We start from the raw sequence: 25,020 nt of genomic DNA, 5'->3' as shown, positions 1-25,020 counted from the left end.
TTTGTTTGTTTGTTTGTTTGTTTGTTTTAATATCATTTAATTTAATTGGTATTCTAGTACTTTTTAAGTGAATCAATGTACTTGCAAATAACATGTTTAAAACTTAGCAATTTACCTAAGCTTTAATAACAGCTGAAGATGTTCCCAAGTGAGAACGAAACATGTACTGTTTAAAAATAAAAATTTGCTAAAAGGTAAATAAAAAGTATCAAAAAGGTGGAAGATTTTCAATATTGTAACTCTCTGTGTTAACGTTCACATACCGGATGTTACAAAACATGTTCCACTAATTATTTTGAACTGTGTATCTTTCATTAAATCTTCATTTGGCTTTAACAGAGAACTGAGTAATTTAGCTAGTAAATCAGAATATAATTATTTCTCTTACAAACCGTGAAAGTCAAACAATTTATTCATGTAGCATTAACTGCAATATAAGTTGACATTTATCAGAGAGAATTACATAACTTCACAATATTGTAGCTGAAGTTCATGAAGGTTGTTACTACACAACATATTATTTCTCACAGCAACATTTTGTGTGTAAAAGTTATTACCAATGTGATCTTATCACAATCATAGTGTATTCACAATGAAGTCATAATCAGTCTTTTTATTTCTTCTTCTTTGGCATTTGCAAGAAAAATCCACAAAAAATCTAATTTGACTGACATAATCACAGCCTTAAACAAAGTAATAGGAATGTATGAGGTCATCGTTAGAATTTAAAGGATGCATACATTGAATTAATTGCTGTTGTGTGGGCCCAGTCTGGGAACTTTTTCAAAAAGGCTTTGAAACCCTTCGAATAATCATGATTCATATAGTGACCAATTACTGCGATGTCCACAGTTGTCTCATCATTTTTTGGTTTGACCTAAACAAAAAAAAGAGAAAAAGTAATTAATCCTATCATTTTTTATAAATACAGATAAGGAGAAATTAAAACAGCGGGACAATGACGAAGTGCATGAATACATAATGAGAACAGTCGTTAAAGCACTTACTGTTGCAAGGTCAGTTTAGTTTATCTCTTAATAATAGGAATATGAATTTTAAACTTTGATAGTTATAAAATCCTTGTATATCCTCAAATGTTCTATAATTATTATATAACAATTACATAACTTCACAATATTGTAGCTGAAGTTCATGAAGGTTGTTACTACACAACATATTAATTCTCATAGGAACATTTTGTGTGTAAAAGTTATTACCATGTGATCTTATCACAATCATAGTGTATACACAATGAAGTCATAATCAGCCTTTTTATTTCTTCTTCTTTGGCATTTGCAAGAAAAATCCACAAAAAATCTAATTTACTATACTAGTGCAGCTTTTGAAAGGGAAAATTCTGCAATGAGGGTGAATGGCATTTGCTGTGCACAGGAAAATGTAGGTTCTGGGAATGGAGGGTAGTATTTGGTATGGCAAGCGAGTTGCACGGATGCTGGGGCAGCATAAACACCCAGTCCCTGAGCCAAGGACATTAAACTTTTAAGATTAAAATGCCTCAACCTGACTGAAAATTGAATATGGGGCTCCGAGAACCAAAGACCAAGACACTGACCCTTCAGCCAAGAGACAGACTCAAAATGATTCTAGTATGAGTAAGTACTGAAACTCCTAACAGATTCAACAGTCAAAGTTGGAATCTCTGCACAGGATATCATTGCTTCATCATCATCATCATCAGAACCTGAGCAATTCCCTTTTGGTGCAAAAGCTTCCGTCATCACCTTCCAGCTTCTTCTATCTTGGGCAGTTCTCATCCACAATGGTCCCACAGTTTGCCTCAATAATTCTGACCACCTACACAATGGACATTCTCTTCTCTTTTGTCCACCTTTCGTATACCACTCCGTTACATCCTTTGTCTTTTTTTGCAGATAAATAATAATTATGTTATTGGCTTTACATCCCGCTTTGTCTTTTTCTGCAGATTAATAATAATTATGTTATTGGCTTTACATCCCCCTAACTACTTTTACGGTTTTTGGAGACACCAAGGTGCCAGAATTTTGTCCCGCAGGAGTTCTTTTATATACCAGTAAATATATAGACACAAGGCTGACATATTTGAGCACCTTCAAATACCACCAGACTGAGCCAGGATCGAACCTGCCAAGTTGGGGTCAGAAGGCCAGCGCCTCAACCGTCTGAGCCACTCTGCCTGGCATTTTTGGGGATTAGATCTTGCTACATACATGCCCAGCCCAGCTACACTTCTTTGACCATACCTCCTTTGGAACATCCTTTAGCCTAGTTTTAAGCTTCATGACTGTGTTACAATCTCTCAGTGAAACACCCAGTAAGTTTCTTTCCATCCTTCACCGACAGACTAGAAGTTGGTTGACCTGTTTGTTAGCTGGGTTGTCTCAGCACCAAACGAGTGTCCATTACTTCCCTCTAGATGTAAAGCAAATAACCATTGTTGAGAAGAGGCTACTGACCAGTATTTCTCCCACGCAATCGCTGTTCTTCTCCCGACCTCTTTATCGAGTCTGCTCCATGAGGACACTGTCTGGCCTAAATAAAAGTATTCTACAACACGTTTTATTGATCGGCTCTATGGCTTGCTGGCCTTTGGTCCAAGAGGTCCCGGGTTTGATTACCGACCAAGTCGGATATTTTAACCTTCACTAGTTAATTCCAATGGCTCAGGGGGCTAGGTGTGCGTGTGTTGTACACATCATTAGAATTCATCATTAGAAAGGCCCCATATTCACAGACACGCAGGTCGCCTATAATCATAAGTTATGAATTTCATTATGGTCCATATTGACAAGTGGTGGTGGTGGCGGCGGCACGGGAGTTGTGCACTTGTTTTATAACATATATTGGTCTCGCTGCTAATTACTTTCACAAGCCTGTTAGGCAGATGAATAGTGGTTAGTGATGGTTCAGGAACATGGAAGTTACAATGCACAGTTTAAATTAACAGTGATCACATTCGTACAAAATAATGGCAATCGTGCTGCAGGATGTGAGATCTGCATAGAAACATCACATGTGCACTACTGATGTAAAGAAAATGGACAGTTGCAGTATACCAAGAACAATGACTTCCCTTATCAGGGACCAATATTAGGTCAGTATGCAAAAATCAAAGAACAATTGCTAAAATATGCAACTGGATTAGGAAACAATGACTATTCAGTTTTGCATGAGACACTACAGTTAAAGGTGCTGGAGGTGAAGAGGAAAGCAGTAAATAAATTTCAGAGTTTAAAACCAGCAGAGGGTGGTTGTGCAGATTCATAAAGAACCACCACCTTTGTCTTTGAAGTAGGATATCAGTATGTCGAAGGACCATACTAAAAAAATAGAAAGTGGTCGAATTCCATCAGTATTTTAGATGCAAAATTAAATTTGCAAAATTTTGCCTTCTCATTTTTTGAAGTTATAAACAGTTAAAGAAATGGGAAAATTACATGAATAAATACAATATTCTGTACTTAAAAGCCTGTTGTTATTACCAGCACTGAAAATGTTCAACTTAAAAAAAAAAAAAAAAAAAAAACAGGTAAATGATATTGATGCTACACACAATCAGAGCTTTGAAGATTATACTTACTAAATGGATTATGTAAAATATAATGTGAAGTATGAGGCACATCTAACTAAGAAGCCAGCAATAACATGCAGTAGATGAAAACAATGAGAATTCTCATCCTTAACTTCACTAACAATTTATTTTCTCTTTTACTGAATTTTCCTTTAATTACAGCCAGAATCTGTCTATAATGATTTTACATTGGTACAGCAAAGTGGGATTGAAATAATTAAAGAGCATGTTACCTGGAACCACAGGGTCAAGTTAAAATCCGATCGTGTATCACCTGTGGCATAATGAATGAAGTATGTGGAACGACTGTTCCATAATGGCTTTCCATTTGGTATGGGAAAATTGTAATTCCACTCGGTAAGCTTCACATGTGAGTTTGGAGAAATAAAGAGTTCCATACGGGAAGGACCTAGAAAAAGTAATAAATCAAAGTATTAGACACATGTTCAAATAGAAAGGGAAACAAACAACAACAACAATAAATAAATAAATAAATAAATAAATAAATAAATAAATAAATAAATAAATAAACAAATAAATAAATAAATAAATAAATAAATAAATAAATAAATAAATAAATAAATAAATAAATAAATAAATAAATAAATAAATAAATACTGATTTGGATTAAGGAGACAGATTCCCTATCAGTTACTCACCTAGTCTTTTCTTAAACGAGTTAACAGAACTTGGAAATTCATTGAACATTTCCCTTAGTAAATTATTCCATTCCCCAATTCCTCTTCCTATAAATGAATATTTGTCCCAATTTTTCTTCTGGAGTTCCAACTTCATATCATCTTTCCCACTCTTAAAGGCTTCACTCAAGCTTGTTTGTTTACTTACATCATTCCACACCATTTCTCCACTGACAGCTCAGAACATACTGCTTAACTGTGACGGAGAGAGTTTTCCACTGTTCAATACTTTTTTATAGCTATTTATGACTAACACATTAGGCCTATATGTTTACATTAAATAAGGATGTTACATCTCCACTGGAGACATCTTCAACTAAAATAAATATCTAAAATTGACAACAGACAAATTTAAAATATCCAAAGAACACTTAAAAATGCTTTTACATATTTTTTTTTTGTGCTGGCTTTTTGTTTTCCTTATTGTCTATGTTATCTTCTTCTCCTTCCAACTGAAGTTAAGCATTCTCTCTCGTTGACACTGGTATGATGAAATGATTCATCCTACATTTAATATTTAGAACCTTATGTATAGACTATAATGCTGTTGATTTTTACGTTTCGTTATTCTAAAAGGTATTATTTTGGTTGGCAGGGAAAACTCCTCTTTACCCCATGTTGAAAACTGATATTGATGCTGTATTATCTTTGTTATTTTTGTTAAGGAGTCTCCCTGCTGACCCCTTTAGTTCTTGTCATATATGTACTTGGTGGCTGACGAACATAATGATACTGTGTTGTTAAGCTGTTGTTACGTTGTCTGGTATACAAGAAGCCACACAGGCACAACGAATAAGTTACAAAACTGGCTCCCATGCTTCCTGGAGAAAGGCATCTAATCACGAGTTAAAGCCGGCTGCATGTACGAGGGCAAGTCAATAAGTATCTGCAATCAATTTCTATAATTTGTTACAAAAAGAGTACATACTTTTTATTGGTAACATTTTTCAACATAGTCACTCTGCTTTTCAATGCACATGGTCCACCGTTTCACAAGCTTTCTGATACCCGCTGCAAAAAAATTATTTTGGTTGCGCAGCAAGCCATGTATGCACCGCTTCCTTCACCTGTTGATTTGAGCTGAATCGATGGCCTCTTAGAGCATTATTAAGTGGACCAAACAGATGGTAATCCGACAGGCGAAATCGGGACTGTACGCAGGATGCTCCAACATCTCGACACGCAGCATCTGAAGAGTTTGAGCGGTGTGGGTGGCGGTATGTGGACATGCACTGTCATGCAACAAAAGAACTCCTTCCAACAATCAACCTCTGCATTTGTTGCAAACTGCACACTTCAGCTTGTTTACCATCATATCACTGTAACATTCACTGTTTACTGTTTCCTCCTTTTCCTGGTAATGTTCCAGGATTGACCCTTGAGAGTTCCAAAACAATGTGAGCATCACTTTTCCTGCAGAAGGCTGACTCTTGAATTTCTTTTTGACTGGGGATCCGGGATGCTTCCATTCTGTGCTCTGACGTTTGCTCTCTGTTCCGAAGTGGTGAACCCATGTTTCGTCTCCAGTGATGATCCATTTCAAATAAGTTTCACCTTCGTTACCATGATGGTCCAGTAGGTGCTGACACATTCTCTTACGATTACGCTCCTGCTCTTCATGGAGTTGTTTTGAAACCCATCTCGAACAGACTTTGTGAAAGTTAAGCCTGTTATGCATGATTTCATATGCAGAACCATGTCTAACGTGCATATGGTTTGCCACGTTATCAACAGTCACTCTTCGATTATTGAGGATCATATCACGCACTTGTTCAATATTGGCATCAGTTACGGCTTCATCCTTCACGCTCTTGCAACCTCTTTTCAACTGTTCAGTCCCATGGTAAACACTTCGCTGTAGCAAGTCCTCTATGAATTTCCACTCCTGGTATACCCTCAGACCACAAAAAACGGATTACGGAACGCTGTTCTTCCTTGGTGCAAACAGAGAGTGACACGGCAATCTTTACGTCACAACAGCGTAAGCTGTACTGATCTGATAATGCTGAAACCTATCACAGACGTAGACAACGGTGCCATCTAACAGCTGGTGAGCACGCAATGCCACCATAGAGCCAACCTGAAGACAATTAGAGCAAAATTGCAGATACTTATTGACTTGCTTACGTACATATGACTTGATATGTCAACAAGCAACCACATCATGTAACAGAAAGCTCAATCACACTTGGCTAGAAAGAGGTTAGCCATTTGGAGGCAGTTTCAACAAACAGAAGGTGCTGCAATATAAATTTTAAATTGTAGATGCACATTTTATTTTTAGGAACATTCTTGGAATTTTAAGAAGAGATGATTTTTTTAGGTAATTTTTCGTTTTCTATGTACTTTTAAACATTTTATTTAGATGACAATTCTTGTATTTTCATTATAACTTTTTGAGTATATTGTAAGTAGGTTTTGAATCAAGTCCGCAAATATTTGGTCGAGTATTTGGTCACTGATGAAGAGAATAAGCGAGATTCTCGAAACATGCACATTTGATTAATATATATTAAATAGCTTTTTAGTAGTACTGATAAGGTGGACATACATATTTACCAGTGATTTTCAGTGTTGTTATTAGATGCAAGTCAATATGGACTAAAACCATATCATAATGGTTAAAATAATAAATATACACTGAGTGGCCAAAAGTCACAGGAAGGGATGACCCATTAGAGAATGTGCCGTGTATGACCCCTGAGAATTGCGACTAGGTGAGGCGTAGCCAAGCAGTCTGCCATAGACACCAGTGTCGAATTCGGGTTTCCGGAATCAACGATGTCAAGGGTGGATTTTCAATATCGCAGAGCGAATGTTACCACCCGCATAAACTACCACACAGGAAGACCACAGGTGTTTAACGAACATGCATCGCATCACCTCCGCAGAACCATACTGGGTGCTCGACAGACTACTGTAAGTGAGATCACCGCCCAGTTGAATGTTGGGAGTCAGGAACCCATTTCTACCAGGACTGTAAGGAAGCGACTGCACCGCATAGGCTTCACCAGCCAACAACCAACTCGTGTCCCTTTTCTGATACCTCGACACAGAGCTCAACGACGTGCATGCACCCGCGAACATCAGCAATAGACCATGCAACAGAGGAAGCGTCTGGTATGGTTCGATGAATTCCGGTTACAGTTGTATCGAGCTGATGGGCATGTGAGTGTGTGGCGTATTTCCCATGAAGCTACGGATCCTGTTTGTTAACAAGGCTGATTCCAGGTGAGAGGTGGCTCAATTCTGGTCAGGGCATCATTCTCATGGTCGCAATTACGCTCCATTGTCTGGCTGCAGGGAGGGCTGACAGGTGCACGTTATGTGGACATTCTTTCAGACCACCTGCATCCCTTTCTTGCCCTAGAGTACTCTGATGGAGATTCCATGTTTCAACAGGACAATGCACCATTTCACCAATCTGTGGTGGCATAGAGGTGGTTGGAGGAGCAATCCAGTGAAGTTACGACCATGGATTGACCGTCTAGATCCCCCGATCTTAATCCAATTGAGCATTTATGGGATGCTGTCGATGCTCCTACATGAACCTTGCATCAACTCCACAAGACCAATTGTGGGTAGCAGTGCAAGATGCGTGGGTCCAGATCCCTCCAGAACGATTCCAGCACCTTGTAGAGTCGATGCCTTTAAGGTTGCTGACGTTTTGAGGGCTAGCGGAGGGAAAAACTCGTTATGAACAGCATCACATTCAGTGTCTTCCCATGACTTCTGGCCACTCAGTGTAATATGTTAGTCATAAGTATACGAAGGACTACAACAAAAAGTACTGAAATGTGGAAAACTTTCTCAATCACAGTTGAGTAAAATATGGATCCATATAATGAAGTTCATAAACATACTGCTTAGTCGAGCAGCTCGTCTTCATACTCTGCAATCTTCGCAGACCGAAGTTTCCAATATTTTCTGTGCCATGAAAAACTTTTAGTCTCCCCTGCCATCGTTTGTTTTCTTTCCATGTGCCCTATTATGCTTGCAAGCTATCTTGTGTATTGAACTTGTTGGATGTATTTTAAATGTATTCTTTATCTGCTATGGGTTACCCCTCAATAATTTATCATTACCCTTGTTCCCAGCATGGTTTCAGAGAAATTGAGAATGTTCTCGCTCTGAAGCACCTCCCTTCGGATCGAGGTCTCCTACTCTTGCTTCACGCCCCTCCCCCTTCCACCTCGCTCCTCTGGGGAAGTTGCATAAAACTTTACTTTGGCTGCTGCTCGCGGTGGTCACACTGCCTGCCTTGAATTGCCTGCTGGCACTTGAGTTGTGTGCTTCCGTGTTCGAGCTCCTTCCCTGGCCCTTCGTCCCTGGTCTCTATCATGAAGATAAGAGAGTGGGACTTCGTTCCTTTTCTTGGAATGTTAGCGTATGGGATGGGCCTGAGGTAATAGAAAACGTTTACTACGAACATTTATCTATTGTAAACTTGTAATGTTTTAGCTTCTCTTTTGAGAGCTTTAAGAGTGTAGACCCACTGGAGTTTAGAAATAGCTTGTATTCTTTTGTAATGATGTTTTTCCCTTCAGGGAAGTGCCTATACTATGGGCGATCTGAAACCTCCATATGTAGGGAATAAGCCTCTGCTAAGTCGTGCAAGTAATTGAAGGTTGTATCTAGGGTTGTATTTTCATGGTGCTGTTAATTATTTGGGGCATTTCTTAACATGCCTTTGAGAATTAGTCTCGAAATACGGAGGCTATTAACTAATCGAGTATAAACTCTGGTTCCCCCTTGGTATTAAATCTCTTTAAGTGTTCTCTGCGTATTTTGGAGAGTGTTTTAATTTAAATTGTAATGTTTATTATGGTCGGATAGCCCGGTTATGCTCTAGGTGCTCGGAGTAAGAAAATTTTCTCTTACTTGTAAATTGAATGGTACCTATTAATGAGGGCTGGCACAATCATTGTTTTAAAGTGGTTATAATATATTCTAGTTCCTCTATATTACTCAAGATATTCGTGAACTTAATTATGTAAATAACTTCAAGTCTTGTGAAAACGAAGGAAGGCAACTTGTTCTATTTGTAAATAAAGTTTTGGGCATATTTTAATTTAAGGTGCCTTATTATCCAGCCCCTAGGTCTGTGTATGAGTCATCAGTCCATAGACTGGTATGATGCAGCCCTCCATGCCACCCTGTCCTGTGCTAAACTATTCATTTCTACGTAACGAGTGCCTCCTAAATCTGGTCTAATCTGCTTGTCATATTCATACCTTGGTTTACTCCTACCGTTTCTACCACCTACACTTCCTTCAAAAACCAACTGAACAAGTCCTGGGTGTCTTAAGATGCGTCCTACATTCTATCTCTTCTTCTCATCAAATATAGCCAAATCGATCCCCTCTCACCAATTCGATTCAGTATCTCTTCATTCGTGATCCGATCTATCCATCTCACCTTCAGCATTCTTCTGTAACACCATATTTCAAAAGCTTCTATTAACTTTCTTTCTGAGCTAGTTATCGTCCATGTTTCACTTCTATACAATGCCACGCTCCACACGAAAGTCTTCAAAAACATCTTTCTAATTCCTATATCAATGTTTGAAGTGAGCAAATTATTTTTCTTAAGAAAGCTCTTCCTTGATTGTTCTACTCTGCATTTTATGTCCTCCTTACTTCTGCCATCGTTTGTTATTTTACTACCCAAGTAACAATATTCATCTATTTTCTTTAAGATTTAATTTCCTAATATAATATTTCCTGCATCACCTGCCTTCGTTCAACTGCACTCCATTACTTTTGTTTTGGACTTATTTATTTTCATCTTGTACTCCTTACCCAAGATTTCGTCCATATCATTCAGCACCTTCTTGTGATCTTCTGCAGTCTCAGATAAAATAACATTATCATCGGCAAATCTCAAGGTTTTGATTTCCTCTCCTTGGATTGTGATTCCCTTTCCAAATTCTGCTTTGATTTCCTTTACTGCCTGTTCTACGTAAACAATGAAGAGGAGGGGGGCAAACTGCAGCCTTGCCTCACTCCTTTCTGGATTGCTGCTTCTTTTTCAAAGCCCTCGATTCTTATCACTGCAGACTGATTTTTATATGGATTGTAGATAATTCTTCGTTCTTCGTATCTGATCCCAATCACCTTCAGAATCTTAAATAGCTTGGTCCAATCAACATTATCGAATTCCTTTTCTAGATCTGCGAATGCCATGTACGTGGGCTTGCCCTTCTTGATTCAATCCTCTAAGATCAGATGTAAAGTCAGGATTGCCTCACGTGTTCTTACACTTCTTTTGAAGCCAAATAGATCTTCTCCCAACTCAGCTTCAACTTGTTTTTCCGTTCTTCTGTAAATAATGTGTGTTAAAATTTTGTAGGCATGAGATACTAAACTAATGGTGCGATAGTTTTCACACTTGACAGCACCGGCTTTCTTGGGAATAGGTATAACAACATTCTGCTGAAAATCGGATGGGACTTCTCCTGTCTCATACATCTTGCACACTAAATGGAATAACCTTGCTATGCTGGTTTCTCCTAAGGCAGTCAGTAATTCAGAGGGAATGTCATCAATTCCAGGTGCCTTGTTCCTATTTAGGTCACTCAAAGCTCTGTCCAACTCTGACCTCAAAACTGGGTCTCCCATTTCATCAGCATCAACAGCCTCTTCTTGTTCCAGAACCAAATTATCTATATCTTCATCTTGATACAAATGCTGGATATGTTCCTGCCAACTTTCTGCTTTGTCTTCTTTTCCTAGAAGTGGCTTTCCATCTGAACTCTTAATATTCATATACCTAGATTTCCTTTCTCCAAAGGTTTCCTTGATTTCTCTGTATGCAGCATCTACATTTCCCAGGACCATACAACCTTCGACATCCTTGCACTTCTCCTTCAGCCATTCTTCCTTAGCTACCTTGCACTTTCTATCCACTTCATTCTTTAATCACCTGTATTCTTTTCTGCCCTCTTCATTTCTACCATTATGTATTTTCGTGGTTCATCAATCAGGTCTAGTATCTCCTGAGTTATCCACTGATTCTTAGTTGATCTTTTCTTCCTTTCTAACATTTCTTCAGCAACCCTACTGATTTCATTTTTCATGACTATTCACTCTTCCTCTATTGTGTTTCCTTCAGCTTTTCATTTAGTCCTTGTGCAACATGTTCCTTGAAACAATCCCTCACTCCCTTTTCTTTCAACTGTCTAGATCCCATCCTTTTTCACTCTTCCCTTTCGTTAATTTCTTCAACTTCAGGTGGCATTTCATGACCAACAAGTTGTGGTCAGAGTGCATGTCTGTTCCTGGGAAAGTTTTGTAACCAACACCTGGTTTCTGAATCTCTGCCTAATCATAATGAAGTCTATTTGATACATTCCAGTGTCTCCTGGTCTCATCTACGTATACAGCCATCATTTGTGGTGTTTGAACCAAGTATTGGCAAGGACTAAATTATGATCAGTGCAGAATTCAACCAGCTGACTTCCTCTTTCGTGCCTTTGTCCCAATCCAAATTTTCCCACTGTATTACCTTCTCTTCGCTGGACTACCACTGCATTCCAGTCTCCCATCACAATTAGATTCTCGTCACCTTTTACATATTGTATTACATCTTCTATCTCTTCATATATTCTTTCGATTTCCTCATCATCCGTTGAACAAGTAGGCATATAGACCTTCACTACTGTGGTGGGCATTGGTTTGGTGCCTATCATCACGACAATAATTCTTTCACTACACTCATCAAAGCAGCTTACCCGCTGTCCTATTTTCTTATTTATTATTAAACCAACTCCTGCATTTCCCCTGTTTGATTTTGTGTTGATAATTCGGTAGTCGCCTGACCAACTCTCCTGTTCTTCCTGCCAACGTACTTCACTTATACCAACTATATCTAACTTTAGTCTATCCACTTCCCTTTTCAGATTCTCTAACCTACCACAATGATTCAAACTTCTAACACTCCACGCTCTAACTCGCAGAATGTCAGTATCCTTTCTTCCTGATTATCGCTCCCTCTTGTGCAGTCCCCATCCAGAGATCCGAATAGGGAACTAGTTTACCTCCGGACCATTTTACCCAGCAGGAAGCCATCGTCAGTACTTCATCATACAGAGAGAGCTGCATGTCCTCAGGAGTTAGTTATGGCTGTAGTTTCCCGTTGCTTTCAGCCGTGTAGCAATATCAACACAGCTAAACCATGTTGAGTATTATTATAAGGCCATATCAGTCAATCATCTAGACTGCCGCCCTTGCAACTTCCGAAAGGCTGCTACCCCTCTTTCGATGAACCATTCCTTAGTCTGGTTCCTCAACAGATACTCATCTGATATGGTAGCACCTGCGGCTTGGCTATCTGCTTCAATGGGACTCGCAAGCCTCCCCACCGCGGCTAGGTCAGATGGTTCGTAGGGGAGGCCCGTAGGCCTACTGCTTCTAATAATACTGCTATTGGAACATGTTCTTAACACTACTCTTTTATCAGAAACCACCCAGAAGAAATCTTGCTGCTTTCCTTTGGATCTTTTCCAGTTCTTGTATCAAGAAATCCTAGTGTGGGTCGCATACACTGGAACCATACTATAAATGAGGACTTTTCCTTTTGGTGAAACAAACAACCCGACTTTTCATCCTGTTTACCATCATACCACTGTCTTCTGTACACCTCAGATCATTGTCAAGGTCTTTTTGTAGACGCTCACAATCCTGTAACTTATTTATAACTCTAAACAGTATAGCATAATCTTCAAGGAGACTTATCACTGATTCCAGTTTACCCATATCATTTAAAAAACAAAGTTCCACTAATGCTGCTCTGCTGGGCCACCCTCTTAAACATTAAAGAATCAGATAATACTTCACCTGCTCTAATTGTCTGACTTTATTTTCTATAAAGTTAGCCACTCATTCAATCACTCTTTTGTTCAGTCCAATAGGCCTCATTTTCATCGGCAGTTTCCCATCATCATTCATAAGCCTCAGATAGAGCAACAGCGATACAGTCCATTTGACTTACTGAATTTAAAATATATTCTATATCTTGCTGGAATCCTACAAGATGAGCCTCGCTAGAATAACTTTTCCTAAACCTGAAGTAACTTCTATTGAACAGGTAGTCAAGAAATCCTAGTGTGGGTCCCATACACCGGAACCATGCTATAAATGAGGACTTTTCCTTTTGGTGAAACTATAACCCGACTTTCATCCTGTTTACCATCATACCACTGTCTTCTGTACACCTCAGATCATTGTCAAGGTCTTTTTGTAGACGCTCACAATCCTGTAACTTATTTGCTTATTATCTGCTTTCTGTTTACAACTCCTTCCTTTGTACACTGGGACAACTAATGCAACTCTCCGCTCATTTGGTATAGCTCCTTCAGGCAAACAGTAATCAAATAAGTATTTCAGATATGGCACTATATCCCAACCCACTGGCCTTTAGTACATCTCTAGAAATTTTACCAATCCCTGTAAAATTCAGGAATTCAAGGTCATTTCACGCATTCGCGCAACTTTCCCTGAGCTGCCTCCTGTGGCAATAGCTCTAATCCGTATTCGAAATCACATTCCTTTCACAAGGGATGACAAAGAACATATTCACAGCTAGGACAAATGCGATCTTACTAAGCAGTAATAGTGAAAATTTGTGACGTGATTTTTATATAGATTTAATACGACGCAAAACAGGACTTTGAATTCAAAAGGTGCTAAGCAAGGAATATCTGTAACGAGGAATGCACTAACAAGGTTTCATCGATTTTTTGCACGTCTGGTTAAATTTCAGAAAGAAAATTTATAGTAAATGGGTTATCAATACTCTACTGGCGCTTGAAATAGGTTTCCATGGTTCATATGAGGTTCAGTTATGTTAGGTGACGCTGTTTGAATAAGAAAATTATTTTTCACAGAGGCCACTGGAGTGATACTACTCCTATTCTCCAGAATGAAATTGAACATAATATGCTTTCACGCTGTCTCAGAATTTAAATAATGACAACTAACAAGTAAACCGTAGTATGAAAATATGCAAAAATTAAACAAAATGATTGCTGGTGCATACTGATTTTAATGTGTGTAAGGTTTTTATCAGACTTCTACAAAAAATTGGATATAATGACAATCCGAGATAGCAAGTAATTTTTTTGCCATTATGAATTCTCACTATAACAGACTTCTACTGTACTTCAGCATGTTGTTTAATGGAAATGGAGACACCACCACCAACAGTACAATAGATGAAATCAAAGAAAAACCAACCCCCATTAACATGGCTTGAATTGAAGCAGCACTAAACAACATGCAAAAGGGAAAGGGGAAAGTCCTTGGGCTTCGATGATCTCACCTCAGATAAAATAAAGGCAGCTGGAATACCACGCTTAAATTGGCTATACAGAGTGCTCATGGTGATCTGGGAAGAAAGCAAAATCCCAGCAGATTGGAGAAAAGGAATCGTCATCCCACTCTTTAACAAGGGCTACAGATGGAAATGTGTAAACTATAGGGGCATAATATTGTTGTCACACACACTGAAGCTGTTGGAAAAGATCATCAAAATGAGATTTAAGAAGAGAATGGAACCTCTGTTTGAAGAAGAATAACACAAATTCAAGAAGGATCAAAGTACTTTGGATGTGTTTTTGCCATAGGAATACTTACAGAAAAGTAATGGGACATGGAAAAAATCTTGCTCTTACATTTTTGGGCATTGAAAAGGTCTATGATTGTGTCCCTCAGAACAAGATCTGGGAATGCCTGGAAGATCCCTAAAGATGCTATACGAGAATTGCTATGGATCTATTCAGATAGGCAATGGAAGATCAAATTGATTTGAGACAAAGAGGGATGTCCAACGAGGAAGTGCCCTTTCACCACTCTTGTTTATAATGATAATGGAAAAGATCATGAAGTCTATCAAGATAATGGACAGCAGACCACATGCCCTGGTGTTTGCTGATGATGCACTGTTATGGGGGCAAACAGAAGCTGACATACACAAAAAATTGACTTAGTGGAAAAATATGTTCAAAAATTTGAGATGAAAAATAAAACAAAGACTGTAGAAATGACCATGAACAGGCAAGGAACAAACTCAAACCTCTTTTTGGAAGGAGAAAAATTAGAATCAGCCAATGGCCGTAGCTGTGTTGAAACACCGGATCCCATGAGATCTCTGAAGTTAAGCAACACTGGGCGTGGTCAAGATTTGGATGGGTTACCACGTGCTGTTGGTGGGGGCAAGGGAATGGAGGAGCGGAAAGGAACTGGCCACCCTCCCGTACGTAAAATCCGGCTCAGGCACACCTCTGTGGAGGTTCGGACCGGCCTTACCTTCAGCCGGCCCCGCGGTGTAGGGGTAGCATGCCTGCCTCTCACCCGGAGGCCCCAGGTTCGATTCCCGGCCAGGTCAGGAATTTTTCTCTCGAACTGAGGGCTGGTTTGAGGTCCAATCAGCCTACGTGATTAGAATTGAGGAACTATCTGATGGTGAGATGGTGGCCCTGGTCTTGAAATCCCAGAATAACGGCCGAGAGGATGCATTGTGCTGACCACACGGCCCCTCGTAATCTGCAGGCCTTTGGGCTGAGCCGCGGTCGCTGGGCAGGCCAAAGCCCTTTCAAGTGCGTTAAGTGCCGTGGGGTTTGGGGTTTTGGAAAATTAGAATCAGTTCTCACTTCAAATTCCTCGGAAGTACAATCTCCAAAGACAACACTGTCCACAACAAAATACTCAGCAAGACACAGAAAGAATCAAACTTTTACAATCAAGTCAGAAATCTACTCTGGGACTGCAAAGTACCAAAAAACGCAAAAACAACCATGTACCACACCTACTTCATACCAAATCTCATACATGGTTAAGAGGCATGTACTCTACTAAACAATGACTACACAGCAGAATTCAGGCAACAGAAATGAGTTTCATTCAAACTACGAATCAAACTACACAAAAAGACAAAATCAGGAACGAAGTAAACATGAAAGTAGCTGGCACTGAAATCCCTGTTACCAGTGTAATAAAGAAGCGTGGATTTCAGTGGTATGAGCACATTATGAGAATGAAGAGCAAGAGACCTGCCAGACACTACTTCGACCTTGCTGTCAATGAAATAGACCTAGAAGAAGGCCAAGGAAGCACTAGATAGACACAGTGAAATCAGGTATGGTGGAGAGAGGTCTCAAATGGAAGGACGTCCTGGAACAGAAGATGTATTCAGACAGGAAGAGATGGCAAGCACTTGTACACCACACCGGGGAAACTGAAGTTGGAAAATGATGATGATAATGACTCTCTGCATTATGATTTCCGAGGATTCCCTAAACAATATCAGCTGAATGCAATACTAAGACGGCCCCATATGCAAGTTCACCACCGATCGCTTTTCCAGTACAGTAACTAGCTCTAATTATTGCAATGATGGGACATTACTGCCAAGATCCATAGGTATACTGTTGCTGTCCTCTTGTGAGATACTGTTCCCTGAAAAATGCTTCATCGAAGATTTAGTATTGATAGCACTGACATTTCTAGATGGTTGATCCGGAAAATCATTTCTTAGAGGAACTGGTAATGCAGGATTTTCACAATATGATTTAATTAGGATGCTTGCGGTACCACATGATTTGTTGAATAAAACCCGGGAAATACTAGTTTCTGGGAATGAATAACTGAGGTTCCACTATAAGTTCCACTGTAACTTGGTTATAAGATAATTTTCACTGTTATAAACTAATGTCGCCGGCCTCGTGGTGTAGGGGTAGTGTGCCTGCCTCTCGCCCGGAGGCCCCGGGTTCGATTCCCAGCCAGGTCGGGGATTTCTCTCTCGACCTGAGGGCTGGTTCAAGGTCCAATCAGCCTACGTGATTAGAATTGAGGAGCTATCTGACGGTGAGATAGCGGCCCCGGTCTCGAAAGCCCAGAATAACGGCTGAGAGGATGCGTTTTGCTGACGACACGGACCCTCGTAATCTGCAGGCCTTCGGACTGAGCAGTGGTCGCTGGGCAGACCAGAGTCCTTTCAAGGGTGTTAAGTGCTGTGTTTTTATATATATATATATATATATATAAACTAATGTCACTGTCATCAAAATTTATGCTGTAAGTCGAGTAAGGTGATAAAGGATATATAAGAATCTTGCTGTATATACTCAAAAATAACACCCGTTTTTAAATGCAATTTTTAGTCCCAAATTGGGGAGGGGTCTGTCCTTGCATTCACAGCAGGTATTACAAACGGGTATTTTGGAAAATGATAATAAGTATACTAAATATTCTTCATCTTCTCCTACCACTTTTCCGACACTTGTGGAGACGTGCTGTAATGGTTCAAATACCGTTACAAGGTGATATCTGTATTATTATTATTATTATTATTATTATTATTATTATTATAATTATTATTATTATTATTATTATTATTATTATTATTATTATTATTATTATTATTATTATGATGTCCGTACTATTATTATTTTATCTGTGAGATTACTATTATTGTATGCCATTAAGTGAACGAGATGGAGTGGCCTCAGTCGGTCAACGGGAGTCATTAGTTAAACAGAAGATGAAAAGAAAAGAAGTAAAGTGGATGGTGAATAGTGATGGAGTCACAGAAGGAGACACTTGCAATGAAGTCATACCGTGCAGACTTACCAAGAAGTCACATGATATGGAGAAGAAGCAGTCACATGGATACATCACCAAATTAGGCGTGACACATCTACAGTAAACACCAGATCTAAGGAATACGTCGTAATTACACTCAAAGTGTTGAAGGTACAGTCAAGTGAACCAGTGAGGGATATATTTCGTATAAATTGTTATATGTCCGGTCAAGAAGAATTCAAATTCATGTCTAGTTTCTTTCAGTTGCAATGTCATAATTTCATATTCTCATCTGTTTTAATCGCAGCAGTTCTCACTATTTTATTGAAATTATTTCAAGAATATATTTTATTCTATCAAATTAATTTAGCGTTTCATTTCCAGAATAGAATAACATAACCTCAAATATAATGGGGAAACCGAACGCCAATCTCCTTTTCCAAGAACTTATATGGTACGTTGTCAAAAGTAAGCTTATTACCCCACACCCTAGAGATAGTCAAGATTCTCATTCTATTATTGCTGCACTGAGTGGTAGCTGGCGCCCATTAAATAACGTATGTGTAAGTAAGCAGGTTAGAAGTAAGTGTGAGTACAAGGTCCGACGATTGTGTATTTTATTTAATGAATATTAATGTTCAGATTTTCCATTTTAAATTCAGATCAGTATGTTTTCAAGTAAGCAAAAAAGTTAGGAACTTCTCAGTGCGTGTAAACTGTGCCACACGTGGACCCAGCCCTGTTTCACGAGCGGATGACCTTCCTGCTACCAACCCTATTTGGAGGGATGTAATCTCTATTGCATGTTTCTGTGGTGGTTGGTGGTGTAGTATGTTGTCTGAATATGAACAAGAAAGTGTTGAGACAAATACAAACACCCAGTCCCCGAGCCAGAAGAATTAATCAGACGTGATTAAAATCCCCGACCTGAATGGGAATCGAACCTGGGACCCTCTGAATCGAAGGCCTCAACAATTATCATTCAGCCAAGGAGTCGGACAAGTGTACTAAATATTATGGTATACAAAATGTAAGTTTTCTCAAACAATATTTTTTAAGTTGAACAGATTTATAAAAGAGTTATTTGGGACTGTGTATTATCTGACATCAAGTCAGCCTCAAATAACAGGTAAATGTAATGTAAATTTGTGTCCTGATCCTAAGATCATACAGCTTTTTTCAGGCACACTGCCTGATCTGGGAAATTGTTTCTTTGAGGTACTGGTAATGCCGGATTTTTACAAGATGTACCTCTTTAATCACTCACCATCCTTCCAGTCAATCTAAAATTTCTAGCAGTACAGGGAATAGAATCCTGGCCTCTGAGAATGAAAGCTAATATAGTAGAACTTTGATTATTCATCTTGACCCTTTTCTGCCCACATTTTCACTCTGCTTATCCCCAGATTTCAACCTATTATTTAGGGAAATTTTAAGCAGAGCACACTGTTTCAGAAAAAGTTTAGTATAATAAAAACTATTGATTACAATGTACGCAAATTTTCAATAATATTAGAAAGTATACCATCACATCCATTTTTCTGTTCATAGAGTCATAAGGTTGTTAGTTCAAACCTCCTCCCCCCCCCCCCCCCCCCCCGACCACCAGCTGCTGGTGATACTTGACACAAAGATACGCTGCATTTGTCACATTCTCACGTTCTGTGATTCCCTCTAAACCAATAATCACGTGATTTTGGAAGCGGAATGATGCCCATGTTCATTAGATTTTATTTCCTCTGGGCATGTGTCTTCCCATTCTGTATCTATTTTACTGGAATGAGCCTGTTTGAATGCTGCATTGATATATATGCAATTGGTTATGTCACTGAATAGTTTGTCTGCTCTTAACATAGGTAAGAACAATCTATTTCTCATAATACTCTTTCCAAATTATGGACAGGTTCAACATCATCCATATAATTATTCAGAGTAACAAAATGAAATGTGTGTGTTACCTGAATTGCCACGGTATCGCGATCAGGTCTTATTTCTCGATATCTGTTTTCACTTATATCGCTGTTATCACTAAAATTATCTTCGTTGATATGTTATTCACTCACTAAAAATTCATCTCAGCCCCTATTCAACGATTCTGTGTCAGTTTCTTTGCCTATAGTCAGCTCAGTTTCAATATCCGCAGTATTTAATCCTGCCACGTTTATGAACAAAACATTTGACGCGCACTCGCAGAAGTTCAAGACTGCCGCCTAGGCAACTTCAAGACAGATTACTGCTCTTCTCTTACTTCCTAAACCTTGTAGATTGTACTGTGTGTTCATAAAGGCCTTATAAACACTTCACTGCCAAAAAACTACAAAACTATAGCGTAGATCACAGATGTGTACAGATAATGCAGCTAGGCACTTTCGGGCACTAAGGACCGGAAGGCAAAGTGAACAGGCGGGCGCTTTCGGGCGCTACAGCTGGGAAAGGGTTAATGGATGGGACGCAGTGAACGGTTAATGGAAAAAACCCTGATAATCCATAGTACCAATTTTAATGGAATTTAAACTACCTAAATATAATGATAAAATACATTTATCGTAGACTGTTTTTAACACCAAGGACTGTGAAGCTAACTTTGTTTAACCGTTCAATTATACTTACTTTATTTTCAATGGTTAAATAGTCTTGTTACTAGCCGGATCTAGCCAATCCAGATTAATGATCTTGTCACTAGCCACATCTAAGTTCCTAAGTTGTTCCTTGTGTAGCACGCTGTTATGTCGCCTGAGCCGTGCCATGTTGGATCTCTAACCTACCTTTCAAAAAGGGTCAATGTTACCTGTAGCAGCTAGAAAGTGAAAAATAAACGTTCACTTTAGCTATCCTTGGTTTGCACTGATGTGTAAGAAACTACGACATGATGTACCCCACATTTCTATTCATACCACAGAATGACAGTGATGCAAATAGGATGGTTTCTGATTGCCATGCACTGCAAAATATTTATGATACAGTATTCTGAGAGGTGTGTAAGAATTTAACCTAGGCAGAGAATGAGACGAAATTTATGCACCCCGAGATATTACACGCTAATTGTAGGTTCAATTCAGGAAATAGAGAAAACCAGGATAGTTAAACACTGCTACATGTGCGTAGACTGGGAATAGGCATGTTACAGCGGAACGTCAGTTATCCATTCCCAGAAACTATGTTTTCCTGGATTATTCATTCAAATTATATGGTCCAGCGAACATCGTAATTAAATTATGTTGTAAAATTCCTGCGTTATCCATTCCTTGAGGAAACTATTTCCCGGATCAATCATCCAGAAATTTCAGTCCCATCAATGCCAAATCCTTGATCAAGCATTCTTCAAGAAAAGTTACCTCGCGAAAGGACACACACCTATGGATCTCGATGTTAACATCCCATCATTGTGATAGCTAGAGCAAGTACGGTATTATGAAAGCAATCAAGAATTGACAATCTTTATTTGCCATTGACCACATACAATGAAACAGGATTCGTCACCTGATAATAATTTAGTAGCCTACTTAATATTAACAAGGTTAAATGTAAAAACACCTTTTATTAAAATTTAATATTAACATTATGCATTTCTAAGAATTCAGAGGTCCACCTTCCATCACACAGTGAGATTTACACAAGCTGTGAAGGAAGCCTTTAACAAAAGGGAAAGTGTTCTTGCAGTTTTCATTGATTTTAAAAGAGCCTACGATACTGTATGGCGAAACATGCTGTTAAGGAAGCTTATCAGATTCAAAATAACTGTATGCATGGTAAGGTGGTTTTCAAGATTCCTTTCCCAATGAATGATCAATGTTCGCTACAACAACAAAATTCAGGGTGCAAGCAATCAAAACTAGGCCTCCCACAAGGAGCTGTATCAAGCACAACATTATTCAATGTGTACATCAATGATCTTCCAGCAACAATAAGGTAAGTAAGTGATGTGAATATCAGCATGTTTGTTTGATGATGATGATGATGCTTGTTGTTTTAAGGGGCCTAACATCGAAGGTCATCGGCCCATCAGCATGTTTGCAGATGATGTTATCATTTGGACCACAACACGTAACAGCCCAAATCAGCAAATGCTTCTTGAACAAGGAATAAATCAGGCACTTATAAAACTTAAAAACTGGACTGAAAATAACAATATCGAAATCAATACTATTAAAACAGTATATCAGTTTTCCTCCCTGAGACATCACAATCCTACTTTCAGTCTAAAATTCAGTGATCAGGAACTTCCAAAAAGTGAAAGCACCAAGTATCTAGGTATCATGATGGACAAGAAGTAAACTGGATCAAACACATATACCATGTGGAGGAGCAGGTAAAAAAAACAGATGGAACTGCTGAGGAGACTAGCAGGAGCTACTTGGGGGAGCACTCAAGACACACTCAATAGAACCTACAACACTTATATCAAACCTATTATAAAATATGGCAGTGAAGTACTTACTAGAGCACCCCAATCAAACATTGATTGCCTTGAGAAGTGTCAGAATAATACCTTACAAATCATAATAAGCGCAAAAAAAAAACATGCCTGTAACCGCTTTACTGTTGTATACCAACAACTTACCAATAGAAGAAGAAACAACAAACAGCCAACGCATATCTCAGCTTACAAAGACTACTCCAAATGACCTGGGCCCAAAAAACAGTTACTAGCCCCAATCTCAAAACCCGAAAAGATCATTTGAGTCTCGCCAAAGAATATATTAATAAGAGCAATCTGCAAGTAAAACTTTAACCACTCTGTATGCTAGTCAACCCCATTGAATACATGCAAGTGACTGCAGATCTTACTTTGCTAGAAGGGGCCTGCAAGAAAGACTGTCGATCATATGATCTAAAACAGCTGGCCCTCTGTACAATAGAAGAAAGATAACTGTCTAATCAATGGCTAAACACATATACAGATGGCTCACAGGATAAGGAAAACAGAACTGGGGCAGAAATTCATTCATCTCTCTTCTCACTCCACTTCCCAGTAGGCCAAGACAAAACAAAATTTGATGCAGAGATAAAAGCAATTTCCTATGCACTACAACAGTTATTAGGCAGAAACAATGATTACCAAAAATTTCTTATCCTTACAGATTCAAAAGTAGCCATCCAAGCTGTCTCGTAATACACTGACTGACAGAGCAAATGCAACACCAAGAAGGAGTGGTCAGAACTTTATGCCAATTGCAGGGTAGACTGACGTCACTGAGGTATGCTCATGATGTGAAATGCGCCGCTGTGCTGCGCACGTAGCGGACGATAAATGGGACACAGCGTTGGCGAATGGCCCACTTCGTACCGTGATTTCTCAACCGACAGTCATTGTAGAACGTGTTGTCGTGTGCCACAGGACACGTGGATAGCTAAGAATGCCAGGCCGCCGTCAATGGAGGCATTTCCAGCAGACAGACGACTTTACGAGGGGTATGGTGATCGGGCTGAGAAGGGCAGGTTGGTCGCTTGGTCAAATCGCAGCCGATACCCATAGGGATGTGTCCACGGTGCAGCGCCTGTGGCGAAGATGGTTGGCGCAGGGACATGTGGCACGTGCGAGGGGTCCAGGCGCAGCCCGAGTGATGTCAGCACGCGAGGATCGGCGCATCCGCCGCCAAGCGGTGGCAGCCCCGCACGCCACGTCAACCGCCATTCTTCAGCATGTGCAAGACACCCTGGCTGTTCCAATATCGACCAGAACAATTTCCCGTCGATTGGTTGAAGGAGGCCTGCACTCCCGGCGTCCGCTCAGAAGACTACCATTGACTCCACAGCATAGACGTGCACGCCTGGCATGGTGCCGGGCTAGAGCGACTTGGATGAGGGAATGGCGGAACGTCGTGTTCTCCGATGAGTCACGCTTCTGTTCTGTCAGTGATAGTCACCGCAGACGAGTGTGGCGTCGGCGTGGAGAAAGGTCAAATCCGGCAGTAACTGTGGAGCGCCCTACCGCTAGACAACGCGGCGTCATGGTTTGGGGCGCTATTGCGTATGATTCCACGTCACCTCTAGTGCGTATTCAAGGCACGTTAAATGCCCACCGCTACGTGCAGCATGTGCTGCGGCCGGTGGCACTCCCGTACCTTCAGGGGCTGCCCAATGCTCTGTTTCAGCAGGATAATGCCCGCCCACACACTGCTCGCATCTCCCAACAGGCTCTACGAGGTGTACAGATGCTTCCGTGGCCAGCGTACTCTCCGGATCTCTCACCAATCGAACACGTGTGGGATCTCATTGGACGCCGTTTGCAAACTCTGCCCCAGCCTCGTACGGACGACCAACTGTGGCAAATGGTTGACAGAGAATGGAGAACCATCCCTCAGGACACCATCCGCACTCTTATTGACTCTGTACCTCGACGTGTTTCTGCATGCAGCGCCGCTCGCGGTGGTCCTACATCCTGCTGAGTCGATGCCGTGCGCATTGTGTAACCTGCATATCGGTTTGAAATAAACAGCAATTATTTGTCCATACCGTCTCTGTTTTTTCCCCAACTTTCATCCCTTTCGAACCACTCCTTCTTGGCATTGCATTTGCTCTGTCAGTCAGTGTATAATGAGTCTCAAAATAAAGAACTGAAAGAAATTCTAGGCATGATAAAAACCTTCCAAAGACTCCACAAACAGATCTTATTTCAGTGGATTCCTTCTCACGTTGGAATAACAGGTAATGAAGAGGCAGACAGATTAGCCAAAAAAAAAAAAAGTACCACACTATAACAACCTGCCAGTCAGACTGATTTTATGACAGCAAAAAGGATTCTGAAATATACTATTAAAAACAAGCATGAAGAAATGGCAAAGGAAACAACAGAAACCAAATTATGGAAGGATACTGATGCTAAATGGGATAAAACCAAGAAGAGAAGCTGTGGCCTTCTTCAGACTTAACACTGACCACAACTGTCTTGCAGCTCATCTGAAACTATTCAACATCCTGAGATCTGAAAAATGCTCTCTTTGCCATGACCCTGGAAGCAAAATGGATAAGGAACACCTGCTACATTGCAACAAACTTGATGTGACAGCCAGAACTTCAGGAAACCTCTCTCAACTATAATGGAATGCAAGAAAGCTGATGGGTTAGCCATAAGATTCAACAACAACAACAACAACAACAACAGCAGCAGCAGCAACAACAACAACAACAACAACAGAATTCAGAGGTATTATAAAATAGATTTTCTATT

At 39.8% G+C, this 25,020-nt stretch overlaps 1 protein-coding gene across 2 annotated transcripts in view; it reads right to left on the bottom strand.

The window, feature by feature from the left end:
• Window positions 1-247: 247 nt before the first annotated feature.
• LOC136864911 (endoplasmic reticulum metallopeptidase 1) overlaps window positions 248-25,020 on the bottom strand; it is a 500,707-nt gene continuing 475,934 nt past the window's right edge. For both annotated transcript variants that reach the window (XM_067142320.2, XM_067142319.2), the window contains exons 15-16: window positions 3,805-3,980; window positions 248-877 (exon numbers count right to left, since the gene is read on the bottom strand). In XM_067142320.2, coding sequence (XP_066998421.2) covers window positions 719-877; window positions 3,805-3,980 — 335 coding nt within the window. In that variant the 3' untranslated portion in view covers window positions 248-718. The remainder of the gene's footprint in view (window positions 878-3,804; window positions 3,981-25,020) is intronic.

This window comes from Anabrus simplex, chromosome 2 (assembly GCF_040414725.1).
Source record: "Anabrus simplex isolate iqAnaSimp1 chromosome 2, ASM4041472v1, whole genome shotgun sequence".
In the NCBI taxonomy this organism is placed as follows: Eukaryota; Metazoa; Arthropoda; class Insecta; order Orthoptera; family Tettigoniidae; genus Anabrus; species Anabrus simplex.
This window is presented reverse-complemented; position numbering and strand designations above follow the sequence as displayed.